Raw genomic sequence first — 17,487 nt, 5'->3', positions numbered from 1 at the left:
ATTAGAACACAATCAACAGGAAGGTCTCATTGTAACACAATACACTGGCTTAACAGCTCTTAATTCCAGCGAAAGGAAGCTCAACTCAACATTACTGACAATGAGCAAGACTGCACTGCAGTCCAAAAAGATATTTTACAGTTATTCAGAAGTTTCTGTTTTAATTAGTTTAACAACATAGACTGAGGACAAGGAAGCTGAAGATACAATTACCGCTACCACCACACTTTTGACCCTTCATCCAGGGAATTTCAAGCACGTGTAAGAGACATGGTAAAAGAAGCTAATCACTCCCATTTCAGAGTGGTCTTCTTGCAAAGCACTCCATAGACAGGAAAAAATAAACCCGTTTGCCAACAATATTCTTCACCATTATCTCAAATTTTGTCCGATGTACACCACAAGATTTTGAAATGTGGTGTTTGTTAATTGTAGTTATATCAGCTGTTTATCCCCTGCACAAAAGCTTGATTTTATGACTATTTATTTCCAGTGGCATAATATGTAAATAAGTCATCTGCTTATTTAAGGTTTCTTTTCTCTGTTTAGTGCTGCTTCCTTACAATAAAAACAAATAGCTGAGAGAAATGAATTTTACCAGGGATTCTTAGCCTCCAGTTGTATAGGATGTATAAATAATCGAGAGTCCCCAGTTGGCACGCCGCTCACCAGTGCCAGTATATTGCATTTTCATTTAAAATCCAGCTACCACAGGGGTAGTCTTCCTTCTTTAAAAATAGGATGGAGCTATCCTTCCTTTCTTAATCAAAATGCGTAAGTAGCGCCCTACCAAATTCACAGCCATAAAAAAATGCATCACGGATGTGAAATCCAGTCTCCCCACATAAAATCTGGTCTTGTGTGTGCTTTTACGTTATACTATACAGATTTCACGGGGGAGACCAGCATTTCTCAAATTGGGGGTCCCGACCCAAAAGGGAGTTGAAGGAGGGGGTCACAAGGGTATTTTAGGGGGTTGAAATATTGCCACCCTTACTTCAGCTGCCCAGCTCTGAAGGCAGCACAGGAGAGTGGTGGCTGGTGGCTTGAAGCCCAGCTATGAAGGCAGAACTTCCACCACCTGCAGTGCAGAAGTAAGGATGGCATAGTACGGTATTGCCTCCCTTACTTCTGTGCTGCTGCAGCTGCAGAAGTAAGGGTAGCAGTACCGCAACCCCCACTACAATAACCTTGCGACCCCTCCCACAATTCCTTTTTGGGTCAGAATCCCTACAATTACAACACAGCGAAATTTCAGATTTAAATAGCTGAAATCATGAAATTTACAATTTTTAAAATCCTATGGTCATGAAATTGAACAAAATGGACCGTGAATTTTGTAGGATCCTATGCATAAGTCTAAATTAGCAAGCTGTACAGAAAGACTTCCATCACTACAAAATGACTGTATTTATATCCTAGAGATTAATTTGACTGTATAATTCCAACCAACTTCATTTGGAGTCACATCAGGGAAGAATTTGGTCCATAATTCAGAGATTTTTTTAAATCTATTATGGGATGTTTTTGCAATGGGGAGGCAGGAAATAAAGGACAAATATTCTACTCAAACTTGATTTATACTTGAATCCGGTGCTATTGAAGTTATTTGGGTAAATAAGAATCTAAAACTAAGCTAAATGCTGATTAACTAAACTAGTTTCAACCACATGGCTACAGCTCCCTTCTAGCACCTCTCTCAATGTAGGGAGCCCTTGACCCTCCTTCTACAACCCCCCCACATTTGTCACCTTTCCCCTGTCCCACCATTCCCACACTTCAGATTCTATATTTGCCAAACATCAGAGAAACTATTTGGAAGAAGATTCCTATGAAAAAGAACAAAGTATGAGAAATTTACGGACTATTTTTATAAGTGTTTTCTTTCCAAATAAATATGGACGGAGTAGGAAGACAATCTCTACTGTGATCCCTAGATAACAATATATTGCTATTAAAAAAAAACAACAATGAAGTGGTTGCTTCCCTTTGCATGTCACAAAATACAGGAATAATACACACTGTTCTCCAAAGACCACTCCCATCCACTGAATCACCAAGACACATATAAAAAGGAGAGAACAAAACACTAGGATTAACATATACATATAACACCATAAGCAGAGATGGATTTAAAGATTCATCCCGGTGGCTAAAACAGACATACCAGTCCTGGCTGTTAATGGCATCGCCATATCCTGGTGTATCAACTACTGTTAAACGGAGTTTCACCCCTCGCTCCTCAATCTCTACTGTAGAAGCTTCGATTTGGACTGTTCTCTCTATTTTCTCTATAATAAAATAATGTTTTAAACATTAGTATTTCTCTTGTTCAACCCCACAGATGCCCATGTACCAGATTTATTTAAAGTGTATTGTAACCAGTTACACCTCCACCGCTATGTAATGCAGAATCCTTCAGAAAAACATGCCAAATAAACTAATAGAAGTGCAACTACAATCTATGATTAACTGAAATACCCAGAACATAATGAGTGGAGAAACAGTGGTATGCCACATGTAATTATGCTGTGATGATCATTTTTTAACGTTTTATTTTTATAACTTTAAGAAGTGTGCTAGGTTCTTTACAGACAGGGAGTTCTTTGTCCTAAGGTGTTTATAATCTAGATTTTAGACATGACCACTGCAAGGTAACAATCAGCTAGAGGAAGTGGGGATTACAGTAAAATCACATCGTCAGTTTAGGCATATAGACATCTTATGGAGTTTGGGGGTTTGGTTATACTCGTAGTAACAGCAGAAGTGAGTTTGTAGGAGGGAGACATCAAACCTTAAATTACGAGAACAGAGTGGCTTAACCAACAGTGATTCGGAGTGCTGTTCCATGCATCAATGGCATGGAAGCAAAACGAAGTGGGCTTCATGGCTGAAGTCATTGTCAGAATGGAGGAATAATGGTGGGGAGGATGTGAAAGGAAACAAGGTTGGAGGTGTGTGCTTGGACTGAATGATGTAGGGCCTTAAATAAGAACACAGTCAAATTTACCTGCAGCTCCAGGAATGTAACGTTCTGGATAAAGATCAGTCAGGAATAAACTGTTAATTAAGGTGGATTTTCCCAAACCAGATTCTCCTGCAAACAAGATCATTTCAAGTAATTAAATACCTTCATCTTCCTTATCAGCCTCCCTGTAACCCCTACAAGCCTATGTAGTGGAGTAAAAATAATTTGTTCAGCCAGGGTCCACCCTATCTTTTAAGATAAAAAGATCAGAGACTCAGCTAAGCAATGCTAAAGAAAAAAGAAAAAAGAAAAAACAAATCTTTGGTATTTGCTTACATATACGAACGCATGAAAATTCTAAATGTACTCTATTAGATTTAACAGTGCAAGCAAAAATGTCACAACTGCAATGATCACATATATAAAAATACCCCCTTTACATCACAGCACTTCCAAGTCTTGAATCAAAACAGTGGCAAAGTCTTCAAACCTTTTCTCTTTTACTTATGAAATCAGAAGCCATGACATTCGAATTCACGTTTTTGTAAGTTTTGAGGTTTTCTTAAGCTAGAGATGCAAATCAGCTTTATTTTTTTAAAACCGCTGTAGCACTTCAATGTAGACACAACATTTCGCTGATGGGAGTGGTTCTCCCATCAGCGTAGATAATCTGTCTCCTAAAGAGGTGGTAACTGGTCGATGTAAGAATTCTTTCATCATCCTAGTACTGTCTACACTGAGGATTAGGTTGGCTTAACTACACCACTCAGGGAAGGAAACAGGATTTTTCAACCCTTGAGCCATGTAGCTAAGTCAACCTAACTTTTTAGTGTAGACCAGGCCCAGGTTAAGCACAACTGGCAACCAAGTTTAGCATCCTTGCATTCAGACTATATTTATTCTACATAGCAAGAACTAAAGAAAGCCACTGAGAATCTTTTAATCTTCACTTGGAAAGTTTTATAATTCTAAAAGTTTACGATCACTTTAATTTACCTGAAACTCCCTAAAACTGGCATGTGGAGTTTGCAAGTTCATCTTTGCTACATAAATTGTTTCAGGAAGCTAAAGTGATCTGTAATGGTCATGTATATTATATACCAATAAACATTTAACATTTAAGAAAAAGAAAACCCTAACATAAGCTGTCTACGCTTCAGTTGATGTTGCTAACCTAGTTTTAGATGAGCAAATCTTGTATTTGTCATCAAGAACTACAAGACATAAGAAGTTCTACAGTGATCAACAACCACAAGTAGGAGACAACTGCTGAAACTAATTTATTGTATAATCTTTGGTCAATGCTACAGCTGTCAGCACACAGGCTGTTTTAAGACGTTACATATGGTACTTCGTGATAAAGATGCGATTTCCTTTCTCCTACTAATTTCTCAATAATATGTAATATTAAGGCAAGTATCTCAAAAAGCTTCTTAACAAAAGGAGAGTAATTTGGGTTTTATAAAAGCAATTGTAGGGTTTTTGCTTAACTAAAAGGTGAAAATACCAATATAACTCAACAAGCCACTTTTAAATTACTTTGCACTTAAAAGTTCCTTCCACTTAGACAACACCAATTTCATATGGGGAAATTTAATCAGAGACATTACCCTTAACGTCACACAGTGAGTCAGGGCGGAAGCAAGAGAAGAGCTAGGAATAGAATCCCCATTTCAACGGCGAGACATCACTGTGCACGCACATCCCCATTTTCAGATGGGGAAACGGGTCAAAGACCGGTTAAGTGACTACCACTAACGTCAAACAATGAGTTGGGGGTAGAAACACTAGAAGAGGCAGGAACAGAAACCTGAATCCTCGGCGCTGAGCCATGCTCTAACCACTACAGCACGCTCCCTCCCAAACAACTTCACAAAATAGGCAGAATTTAATTTGACAGCATACACTAGTTAAAGTCTTTGTTCTTCAGTACACCAAATACAGTAGTTAATTAAGAACAGGTGCATACTTAGGGCTTGTCTAAATGAACAGTTAGTGCGCAGCAAGTTGGGGTATAAATCTACCCCCCACACTACCTTGCCAGATGCTAAGTGTCAGTGCAGACCCTGCTGACTGGTTCTGGCAGTTCCTTAGCATGCTTTGATCTACCCCGCTTTGAAACAGGAGTAAATCAAAGCACACCAAGAAACTGTTAGTACGTGTCAGCAGGGTCAACATGGCTACCTAGAGTGAGTGGCTAGCTTTATTGTGAGGTAGATTTACACCTCAGCTTTCAGCAAACTAGATGTTGCTGTAGACAAGCCCCTGATGTGCAAGACAATATATTTTAACACTCAAGCAATTGAAGAAAACCACCTACCAACCACCATTAGAGTGAATTCAAAGCCCTTCTTTACAGACTTCCTGTGGACCTGGTTGGGCAGATTAGCAAATCCCACATAGCCTGCTGAGTCAGAAAACTGGAAAGAAAAACAAAATTGAATACAAGTAAAAAAATACAAATAAACTGCACAAAGAAAGATAGAGAATCAACCAGTTACCTGGCAGCGTAGCAAGACAGCCCTTGGAACAACCACTCCCAACCCTTCCTTCCCCAAGAAGTCTTTCAGAGAAGTAAAGATTCCATAGGTGCTGCGGTACATACTTGAGCAAAAGGCTCTTCCTGGACAACATTGACCGTATGCCCGCAAGAAAACACTGCCATTAACATGAGACCATAAGAAGCAACAGGTAGCCCTGTTTGTGACTGTAAATGGACTTGCCTGCCCTCAGGGACCCCCTGCTGGCCAAGCATGGCTCTGCTAAGGCCTGCTTCACTATCCCCTTCACTTCAGACCCCTTTAAAAACCCACAGTACCCAGATATTCAAAACATTCCCTTTCTGGAGTCCAGTGTATTAGGTCCTGAACAAAGTCAATCAAAATAGACCTCCAATCTACAAAATCTTCATCCCAGTTTGAGCTGGGCCCAGACCCTTCTTCTGAAGGGTCAGTCCTCCTTTGAAGTTAATTTCTTTCACCTCAGTCCCAAACTGGGCACAGCCCTTCCTACCTGAGGATCTGTCTTCCTGATTTCCCAGCACCTCTTGCCTGGAGGTTTTGTTTTCTCAGAAGGCGGAGGGCCTATGGACTCAGGGCCCTTCAAGGGCCTTCTAATTCCCCACAATGCCTACAAGCATCTGCCAAACCCACCAGCAGCTGTCTCGCCCTGTATAAGGCTCAAGCACCTGCCCTTAAGCCCAATTTCACAGCAGGCAATCAGCCCAAGTACATTGGACTCTGCTCCTCTTTTTTTTTTTTTTTTGCAGGGGCAGTCCCCATGTGGCAATGACAGAGTTAAAGGTGACTCTTGCATTGAGGTATGTTAAAAAGTTAATGAGAGATTTAAATCATAAGCAATCTTAAAATCACTGACATTTACAAATTGAAAAGTTATTAGAAATAGGCTCTCCTGATATAGGCTAAATATAGTGAATTTCAGCACCTAAGAATGCCTGTGTACACATGCAGAGGAAAAACATTTCTGTAAATATCTGTAGAAACACAAGCACACTCGGTAGTAATGCACAGAGTACTGAGTTTATCATCACCTCCCAAGATGCAACTACAGTCACATAAGTGAACAAGTTAGTAATACAGCTGAACATAAAGCTCCAAAGTTCACAGTGCTAAATCTTTGACACAAAAGGAAGATACAGAAATGTACCTGAAAAAGTATCTGATAGATTTGGGCCATAAAAATAACAGTCTACTTCATTCTGTTATGAACTGACCCAATATCTATTTTAGGCCTAAACAAGACTTGCAGCCACTTGAATTCTGGGCTCTCTGAGCTTATTGATAGCAACAAACATTTATTCAAGACAGACACAGGAGTTTAACATGAAAGATAGACTTTTAATAAAATGATATACCGCAAATACTCCTGAACTAAAATCACTCACCAAAGGGCAGTTATTTTACTTGCAAACAAGCCTTTTACAACTCACCCAGATGGGAAAAATCTTAAATTGTAACTTATACCCAATTAAGAATTTTGCATGAAGTACAGACATCAATCCCTGTACATAAATACAAGAATACCAGATAAAGGAAGACTGGCTAACCTATTGAAACTATATTACTAGGATTACATACAAATTTGTTTTTCAGTAAATTTAAGAAATATATTTGAGCTAATAAATTTAGTTGGAATGTTTAACTACTTCAGTGAAAACATGAGTATTTTCAAAGGTTCAAAAGAATTATATACCACATTTGTATTATGCAGGCTTCTCTTTACCTTTACTTTTTCACCTGACTGAGACATGTTCCGTCACTGCAAGATTCAGAACCTAGAAAACAAGACCTTTGTTAGCAGTACTATAGATTAGATTCATCACAAGTTTAAGCACATGACCAAGAATGGTTACCTATCACATATTTATTATAATATGCCAAAGGAAAATTAACATGGTTTTCCTCAACATATAGGGAGCAGTCTAGTAATGAATTATTCTGTATATGATTCTGTAGATTTGGTCACTTAGTAGCTGCAATAAGGATAATACAGTTTACCAAATGAAGCTATTCAAATAACGGGGTTAAAATCATCACAAAACAAAATCCTTCACTTTAAATGTTATGAATAAGCAATTGTAAATTAAGATTTGAACACACGAAATTTTTTAAATCTAGTTAATTAGATCTCTGTATCCTTACATTACTTTTGCTTCTTTAAGCAGGGGACAGATGCATCTTACTGAATCTGAGGACGTACAGTGCCAGTACAGTACAGACGTAATTTTTAGTTTGTTTTGGTTCAACAGTTTTCTAATAATGCCCTGACACTCCCATACACTTTCCCTCCTTACCCCGCCATGAATCATTTCCTCCCCTTTTTCTTCTCACAGCTGAAAAATGCCTTCCTCACCTCACAGGAGTAATTTACATATAGCCAAATGGATTTTAGTGAATTTTCATTACAAAATTCCCAAACTTCTCATCTGAAAGCGCACAGAAGTTTCTCCAGAAAACCAAAATACCCACAGACTCTGAGGGTGACAGAAGTGACTGAAAATAGTATTCTAAACGTAAATGTCATCTCTAAACACTAACACCACACTGAATGTGAGAGAAGCCTGGAATTTGGTTAATACCCACTGGAAATGAAAATTCACCACAATGTTAATGTGTATGTCAAAAGTATCTGCATTTCAACACCAGCTAGCTATCTGGAAGAGCCCTCTCTTTCAGTGCCCTCACACATCTCCACATTTGAAAAATACTAGCTGTGTTATACAGACTAACGGTCCATTTTATTCAGAACAGCTACATAACACTGAAAGGAAATGGAGGGGGGAAGGAATACTTCACAGCTTGACTTGTTGACAACACAGCTCTTGGCTGAGAAAGGGGGGAAGTGACCTATGCAGACACCTGTGCACTCAGAAAACAGATGCTTCCCTAATGCTTAGTAGTAGCTACTCTAGCCAGCAGGATGTGGCACAACTTTAGATGCAACTGCTCAGCCAAATCCTAATATAAAACCTTGGTCACTTAGCTCTGCAAATACAAGTTAACAGTAATTGCAACTTGGAGTTTAGAGGAAAATGTATTCACAGCCGATGTCGTTTTTAGTTTGTCCAGAAGCAAAAGTTTCAAATTTCCTGCTGGCTGTATAGACTACAGCCAACCTGTAAGCAAGGTCAACTCAGCGTCTTCCCTCCTCCACCAACCTCCTTATGTATCCAGTTTGTTTGTCTGGCACAGCCATTGGTTAAGAAATATTAGTCTTGTTTCTATGACACTTCTGAGGGTCTCTAACTAGGCATCCCCACATTGTGATTCCCAAGTTGTTTTAAGTATGATTTTGTAGCAGTGGAGTTTGTTTTTATGACTCGACACACTAGGAGTTGGGTTTCCAGCCAGCCAATACTATGGATCCGCAAAGATGGCATTGATAAAGATTTCATTCCCTAGTCACAACTTAACCTACAGATGCAACTGCTTGCCCAAGTTTTGTTTCTATATTTGGAAATGTCTGTTGTCATCTTTCCCTTGAAACTAACAACGTACTTCATAATTAAAGTGCACTAGAACACCGCCACTGTTACAAGTGACATTTTAGTACAAGCCAAAATTACTAGTTTGGAAAACAGAGGAGCTAAAATTATTAAGCTCCCCTGCACGTGTACATCTGGCTCACAGAAACTAGCTTCTCACAGAACAAGGTTTACAATAAATAATAATTTTCCTGAAAAAGGGAACACATTGGTGTTTTTCTTTTTCTGCCTTTCCCCAGTCCTCTGAAATTTTAACTCTCTCAACAGGGAGCTGGATGTCTCCAGGGATTGGTAATAGGACAGTGAGCGTATTACCTCCTGATTTTCAGTTCAAACCCAACCTAACTTCATAGTGACTGAAAGGCTCAGGAAGAATGACTCTACAGTAGAGCCTCAGAGTTACGAACTGACCAGTCAACCACACACCTCATTTGGAACCAGAAGTACACAATCAGGCAGCAGCAGAGACAAGAAATAAACAACATACAGTACACTGCTGAGTTAAATGTAAACTACTAAAAAAAGGGAAGGTTTAAAAAAACACATTTGACAAGGCAAGGATACTGTTTCTGTACTTGTTTCATTTAAATTAAGATGATTAAAAGCAGCATTTTTCTTCTGCATAGTAAAGTTTCAAAGCTGTATTAAGTCAATGTTCAGTTGTAAACTTTTGAAGGAACCACCATAACGTTTTGTTCAAAGTTAGGAACAACCTCTACTCCCAAGGTATTCATAACTCTGAGGTTCTACTGTATCGGAATTGAGTTGGTGGTCTCAGTTCACTTCTTAGGGGCCAAACACGCATGTCTCAAAAGCCAGCCAAGTAGAAGTCTAAGCAGAGAAGTCTGGGTTGAATAGGAATGAAGATAGAACACGCTCTATTCCTTCACTCTTTGAAATGATCTCTCCAGATAATGACTGACACTGAGGCCTACTATACTCTACCTACTGCACATTAAAAACAATCTCTGGGGCTGTTGAATAGGCAAGCCCCTTTTACCCGCACTAAAATTCCCTTAATTACTTTTTAAGTTTTAATCTGGAGATACCCATTTCAGTCACTGCAGTTCATAAACAGTACATTGTATACTTCTGAGTGAATATTCCTATAGCTTACAATTTTTGTTCCCATTTATAATGAAGAAAATTCTTGTAATACACGATAAGCACAATTTCCCAAAAAAAGTGGTGCAGTTTTGATGCAAAGCTACCTTAAAGCTATTCAAATTACTGATACGTTTGTACTTTCCATTAGATCCTATTATACAACTAATATTTGCATTGCACCCTACTCTGATCAAAAGCTCATAATATCCGAGTCTGTGAAAGAACAACTGCTGATCACATCTTAAGAGTTTGCTTAACAGTCTTGATAACACTAATATCTAGTCAGTTACTTTCTCTAGTATTTTGCTATACCTAGCATATGAAAGGAGGAATAATTAAACAAGTTCTATTCCTTATCACATGCACAATTCTTCAATAATAGTTTATAATTGTTTATATTATGCAACATAAGATAAACACTTTTGCAATGAAGAATGTTTCAGGAAGAATTTGGATTCCAGTTATAAACCAATGAATCAATGACTTTACAAAACTTATCAAACCCAAGTGATTTAAAAGAATCCCTTAATATGCCAACAAAATACCCAAAAGCAAACAACTTTATTAGTCACATGATACAAATTAACTTTAAAGGTCCCTAACATTCTATCCACATTGCCACTGAGGTATTGTCATTTAAAATACTATTTTACCATATTAAAAAAAAAAATCACTCCAGACATATTTCTAGGAAATTATTACTCTACGATGGTTAAAGTAATTTCAGCTTTTGACCTTGTGGATCATAACATTGCCTGAATGGTATGGTCATCTAGAAATTAATTCAATCCAATGACAATTAGCTGGACATCAATAGGCTTTCAGAAATATTATTGGATCCTTTGCCCCATTACTGCAAAGCAAAACTAAAAAGAAACCAGTTTAAAACTGTTTGAACATTAAGTTAATAGTAACGAAAACTAGAGAGAAGAATAGATTAGGAGAAAGTCTTTCACGTTTCTTTATAGCACCAAATCACAGTAGTACTGAAGCACTGTGTCAGAGTAGATTAGTAATAAAGATGGGACAGACTGTAGTAAATAATAATGACTAACAAACTACTATTATCTGCATGCACTCACCTGAGTCGCACAATAAAATATGACTAAAAGAAATCAGTTTGATCAGGTGGGAAACCGTGCCATGTATAGAAACACTACAGTATGAACTTTCACCAACACTTAGTAATAAAATTAGTGAAAACAATTTTAATTCAAAGCAAACATATCATATTATGGCAGAAGGCATTCAAAGACCCACCTCAAGTGTCAGAAGACAAGCAAAGCAACATGTACAAATGAAGGAAATTATAAAGATAAGTACACTTGAATTAATAAGACACATTAAGCAGTCTAACTCCTGCTTTTACATTTTTTACCCTTCTAGCACAACAGAAATTGAATACAACTGAATTTCATTTACAAGGTTTCATTTTACAAAAGCAAGATGGACTTTTGAAAGTAATTTCCTCTGTGCATAGGTATATTGAGCTACATTACATAAATAAATGTATTTTCACTCAGCAAGTATGCTTTCTGAACTGCATGTTCTGTACTAATGCCTATTTCCGATCTCACAGGAATCCCATCTTAAACAGGTCTCTGTGCTAGAGTCCAAGGACTAGACAAATACCAATTTCAGTTACAGCCTGTGCTTCTGCAAACACAGACGCCACAAGCATGTCACCCCATCATCTTCTACCATGAAAAAAACCATCCAGTGAGGCAGAGAGGAAGGAAACCAGGTCATTTCCTTTGTTCCTTTCAGGATGTAAGACATAAACTGTTAGCAATAGGCAGTATGGGATTTTCCTAATGGTAACAAGAAGAAAAATGCTATGGAAAATGTACAAGGAAGTCTTCTATACAGGATTATAAATACTATTTTAAACAATTCTTGAGTGACAGCAATAACCAATTCTTTAAACAGATCCAGGAGACTGTGCAAGGATTCCTCTTTTCTGAAATCAATACTTAACAGCATATGTGATCCTTTGGTAAGTTAAGAAGGAACCACAGGAGAAGTGAAAACTGTGGTAGGGGTGTGTATGCTGGACTTGGTCTTATCAGCACTATGTGATCACATATGCTCCCAGTCTTCAAGAGTGTGGACCACCAGTAAGCCAACAAGAACATTTTAACTAAATACTGCAGAATGATTTCTTTGTTATCATAATGGCCTGTGACAAATGAAGTCCAATGCAACTACTCAAGCATGTCATAAGGAAGACTAACATAAAACTGTTTAGAATACCTCTTGCATACCAAGAAATATGGGAGTTTGGTGGAGAAGAGGATTACATTCTTCTCCAGACATACTCTTAAGATGGGTAGGGTGAGGGAATATCAAAGTACAGAGAAATTTTAATTCTAGGCCATTCCTAGTAAGGGGCGGCAACAGCTGCCTCCATATCAAAAGGCTGGCTATGCTGCTGATTCATTTAGAACGGAAATAGCTGTCACTGATTGAAGAATGTTATTTTACACGTCCATGGCTCAGAGTAATGCAGAAGTACACTGACTTCCTTCTCGTAGGAAACTAAGCAAGTCACTTCCACCAACCTAGAATGCAGGGATTTAACTGTTGTTTCCAAAAACAAACCTGCTACTGCTACAGCATTGGCAGACAGGCCAAGTCAAGATAAACCAATAGTTTAATACCTTGTATTCAGTGTTATCAACCTTTTTGATATAATTTTATGGCTTCTATTCTTTAACAGAGGAAATGCAATGTCCTTAATTTACTTTCTGTATTATCAAAAAAAAGAAAAGGCGTACTTGTGGCACCTTAGAGACTAACCAATTTATTTGAGCATAAGCTTTCCTGAGCTACAGCTCACTTCATCGGATGCATCGGTTTTATGCATCCGATGAAGTGAGCTGTAGTTCACGAAAGCTTATGCTCAAATAAATTGGTTAGTCTCTAAGGTGCCACAAGTACTCCTTTTCTTTTTGCAAATACAGACTAACAGGGCTGCTACTCTGAAACCTTTCTGTATTATAAAAAAGGCTTATGTACATACATACACCCATTTTAGATGCAGATCAGTTTAAATAAAAGTATCAATTACAGTACCTCTGAGATCTTGAACTACTGAAACATAAGGAAATAAGAAAAGATGGGCCAAATAGGATGAATAGATTTAAATACTCATTGATATAACTTATAAAAACAATCTATACATTCTGTAATTCAATATATAATGCTTCACTGTTGCTCTATTCCCTTATCTTTTGTACTTATCACCCTCATTACTTAAGAAATTTGTAATGTCAACAATTCTATTTACCTTTAATACAAATTTATTGACTACAAGGGTTTTTTGTCTTTAAATATTAGTGACTTGGAAAAGTGAATGAAGAAAGGTTTGATGTTTTTTGACTATTCAATTGATAGATACATCTTAGAAAGTGGATGTTTGCTCAGGAACCCCTCAACATTTTTCACCAAGTTATTTTCAGTTGGGAAATAAGTTTCCCTTCTCCCCCACACAATCTGCCTTACTTTACTTACACATAAATCACACCACACACTCCAGCATCGATGCAATTCTGGTGTTACATTACAAAACACTGGTGAAAAGTTGTCATGGGTTTGGCATCTTTCCACAGTACCACAGAAGTGCTTAGTTCTCTCTTCTCCTTTCTGCAGGTATGAATTCCATTGTATCACATAATGAAATATACCACACTCACAGTGTGAAGTTAAAGTTGAGCAGTTTTATGTCCAAGGACTATTTTTTAAAAATATTTTATTTCAATTAAGAACACTAAACTCACCTAAAAAATATTCTAAATTACAATCACATTGAATCAAAAAGCAGAAAGTTTAAAATTAGCAGAAAATTTAAATTTTAACAGAGAGTATATTGTTACTGTAGTATTTACATTGATTATGAATACCAGAAAACAGTGGCTTACACTAGAACAGAATGGGTCTGATCCTACCAATACTTACTAGCCATACCACTTATACAAGTATCCATTTCACTGAAGCCAACAATATCACTTGCAGTAATAAGTACTACACCTGATCGAAGGCATTTCCACTGCCAGGACCCATTTATTTATACGGTTAATATTCAACACTTTCTCCATGTGGTATTAAGACAAATAATTCCGTTATATTAAAAATGTAAAGCTCTGATTTTTAGAACAGCATGTATAAATAATGTATGAACAAATCTAAAGTTCTGACCCTACTCATTTTAAATCCAGCTTTATCTTCTCCTAATATTATTTGTACAGCACCAACAGTACTCTAGACGCTTTCTTGCCATCATTTCACCATACGGTCACTGAGAAATAAGTCTTATAGAGCTGGTTAGCTAACTCAAAGACATAATGTATATTAAGTCATTAATGTGTTTCCTTCCTAAGCAAGCAACTACTGGTAACATTTTCAAAGAGTTATTGTATTGCGAAAACATATCTTCAAACGGTCTTGTAGAAGTTTGATCATCCACTGTCAAAGAAAAATAATTTTGATGGAAAAAAAAATAATCATATTTTATTCACCATAAGTCATCATAATACAGGGCAGGTGAGCAGATACTGTGCATGGGCTGGTAAAGGTTAGTGACAATTCTGCAAGACAGCTTTAAAAGTGGTGGGGGGAAAAGGCAAAAGACTACATTATGTTGTTCTATGCAAGAGAATCTGCATCCACAAAAATAAAAATGTTCTGAAAAGGATTGCAAATATTAATGTAACTGCCATGATGCTGTTTAGATTCTCTCCTACATGCTGAGAAATAATTTAAGACCTATAAAATAACTTTAAAAGGCATGTGTCATCAGCTACCAAATCAAGTACTAAGTCTTATTGTCCAGCTGTGGGCTCTACATTTCAACTTCCACGTCCCCATTTTCCCTTGCTTCTAACCTCAGATTATGCTTGATACTGTAATTTTGAAAGCATTTTAGGAATGCCAAATGGATCTGGAACTTCTTGGCTCCATTCACACCCAGCACTTCTGATTAAACTATGCAGTGCAGAGCCCAACAAGCAACAGCCAGGCCTTAGTCCCCTTCTAAAAAGATCTACCCGTTCCTTGTTTGTTTGTTTTTTAAAGTATTTTGTGTATCTTGTAAAACAGTCTTCAATAAACAGACTACAAAAGAAGCCCTGCCATTTTCTGAGTTCCAGTCAGACACACTCCCTCCCCCTGGAGCCTCCAACGTGCTTTGGGCTTGTGACATTAAAAAGGCATCAGTGCTGCACACTTAAAAATTAAACCTTATTAAATCACACAGTTATCTTTAATTAAAATCACACAATTAGCGACCTAGACACGGCCCAAAACCCCAGAAAGCCTGGAGGGGCGCTGCGGGGAGCGGGAGGGAGAGAGAAAGAAAGAAAAGGCATGGCTACTGGAGAGGGGCTTTTACTCGCTTCAGGCTCTCACACCCGCCAGGGAGCCAGAGGAGGAAAGAGGGCCGGGCTGCCTGACACGGGCTCTTCTCGGGCAGCCCTGGACACCCCGCTCCGGGCAGGTACCCCCATTACAGACACCCCGCCCAGGCGCCGGAGCCAGGGCGCAGAGCGGCGCGGGGGGGCGGACAGAGGCGGCCCGCTGCAGAGCCAGCCCCACGCCAGTAGCAAGCGCCCCACAGGGGGGCTGCCCAGCGGCTACACGCGAAGGGGGGAGGGGAGGGGAGGGGAGGGCCGGCCCGGGCGCACAGGGCTCCGGCCGCAGACACCCCCTTTCCCTCACGGCGGGGGGAGGCTCCGGCTGCAGAGACACCCCCGCGCCGACAGCGGGCTGCACTCGGCGCCCCGCTCTCCGCCCGGTGCTTACCTGGGCCCAACCCCCCGAGAGCCTTCGCCGCCTCCGCGCTCGCCCAGCTGCCAGGCCGCGCTCCGGACCGGAACCGCCCACTCCCTGCTCCTCCGGCATCCCACACGGCACCGCGGTGGCTCTCCTTCAGGCCTCGCGTCTCTATGGTTGTGCCGCTCACGCGGTGGGGAGGGGAGGGCGGTGTCAGGGACAGTGGAGAAGGAGGCTAGAGTGTCTCTCTCTCTCTCTCTCCTGCCGCCCGGAAAGCCGGCAGCCGGGGGCGGGGCCGAGCTGTGGGCCAGGCCGCTGGGCTCGGGGGCACGGCTGGCAGCGTGACGCACCATCCTGCGGCGCGAGGGCAGCGACATGACGTCGCCCCATGACATCCCCACTGTGATGGTCTCGTGGGAGGCGGGCTGCAAAGCCCCGGGTGGTTTTGGAGCCCACGCATACCCTCTGGGCGCCCATCACTAGGGCTGCTGCAAAAGATTTTTAAATTGCGCTTTTCTGTTATTTGTGTTACCCTGGCACCTAGGAGCTGGAGCCACAGAGCAGGGCCCCCGTTGTGCTAGGCGCTGTACAAACACAGAACAAAAAGATAATCCCTGCCCCAAAGAGTTTACAACCTTAGGCCCTGATTGCAACAAGTCAGCTCATGTCTGCATTTCTTCATGTGGCCGATGTAACTGTAGAGCAACAGCTATAATTTTATGTGCAGGTGGTAAAGCCGGATAATTGCATCTGGAGTAGCAGAGTGTATTGCTCCGATGCCTTTTTCGTATTTGTGAATTGGACATTGCGTTGTTATATGTTCCATGGTCTTCTGGGTGACCAGTGACAGACTGGAGAGTTTTTAATTTTCCATTTTTGCAGCAAGTATCCGTATCTGCCACGGTTTGTGCAGATGCAGTTGAGGGTTGTCCATGAGTGGAAGATGGCAGCCTTCACGTGGCCCACTCTGTTAAGTGAGAAATCACATCTAATACCCTCAACCCTGTGATCAAACATCGATCAGTGATCTCCAGTCTTCAGAACAACAACTCAAGCCACCATAATGGCCCTCTTCAGGCCAGATAGGTTCTGGAACAAGGATCCTCCAACATAACCACTGAGGGACTTTCCCAGGCAAAGTACAAGTATCTTGCAAACATGTTGAAGACAATGACATCCTTATGCTCGAAGAAATCACATCTCTGATGACCAACAGGCTAGCTGCTACCGTATCCATGGTTACAACCTCACAACTAGCTGCCACTACTATCTGAAATATGGCCTAATCATATATGTGAAAAACACCATCACAGATTTTGATGTCTTCCCTCCCAAGTGAAGAACCATAGGGACCTCGAGAGGTCATCTAGTCCAGTCCCCTGCACTCAAGGCAGGACTAAGTATTATCTAGACCATCTCTGACAGGTGTTTGTCCAACCTTCTCTTAAAAATCCCCAATGATGGAGATTCCACAACCTCCACAGGCAATTTATTCCAGTGCTTAACCACTCTGACAGGAAGTTTTTCCTAATTTCCAACCTAAACCGCCCTTGCTGCAATTTAAGCCCATTCTTTCTTGTCCTATCCTCAGAGGTTAAGAAGAACAATTTTTCTCCCTCCTCCTTGTAACAACCTTTTA

General features: G+C 39.9%; 1 protein-coding gene across 1 annotated transcript in view; it reads right to left on the bottom strand.

Moving 5' to 3' along the window:
• Positions 1-16,017, bottom strand: part of LOC311531653 (septin-2) — a 61,190-nt gene extending 45,173 nt beyond the window's left edge. The window contains exons 1-5 of the mRNA XM_084649215.1: positions 15,879-16,017; positions 7,211-7,262; positions 5,289-5,388; positions 3,011-3,097; positions 2,168-2,291 (exon numbers count right to left, since the gene is read on the bottom strand). Of these exons, the coding sequence (XP_084505341.1) occupies positions 2,168-2,291; positions 3,011-3,097; positions 5,289-5,388; positions 7,211-7,237 (338 nt within the window). The 5' untranslated portion in view covers positions 7,238-7,262; positions 15,879-16,017. The remainder of the gene's footprint in view (positions 1-2,167; positions 2,292-3,010; positions 3,098-5,288; positions 5,389-7,210; positions 7,263-15,878) is intronic.
• Positions 16,018-17,487: the final 1,470 nt, after the last annotated feature.

Source organism: Lepidochelys olivacea (genome assembly GCF_965140295.1).
Source record: "Lepidochelys olivacea isolate rLepOli2 genome assembly, chromosome: 15".
NCBI classification, from domain to species: domain Eukaryota; kingdom Metazoa; phylum Chordata; order Testudines; family Cheloniidae; genus Lepidochelys; species Lepidochelys olivacea.
This window is presented reverse-complemented; position numbering and strand designations above follow the sequence as displayed.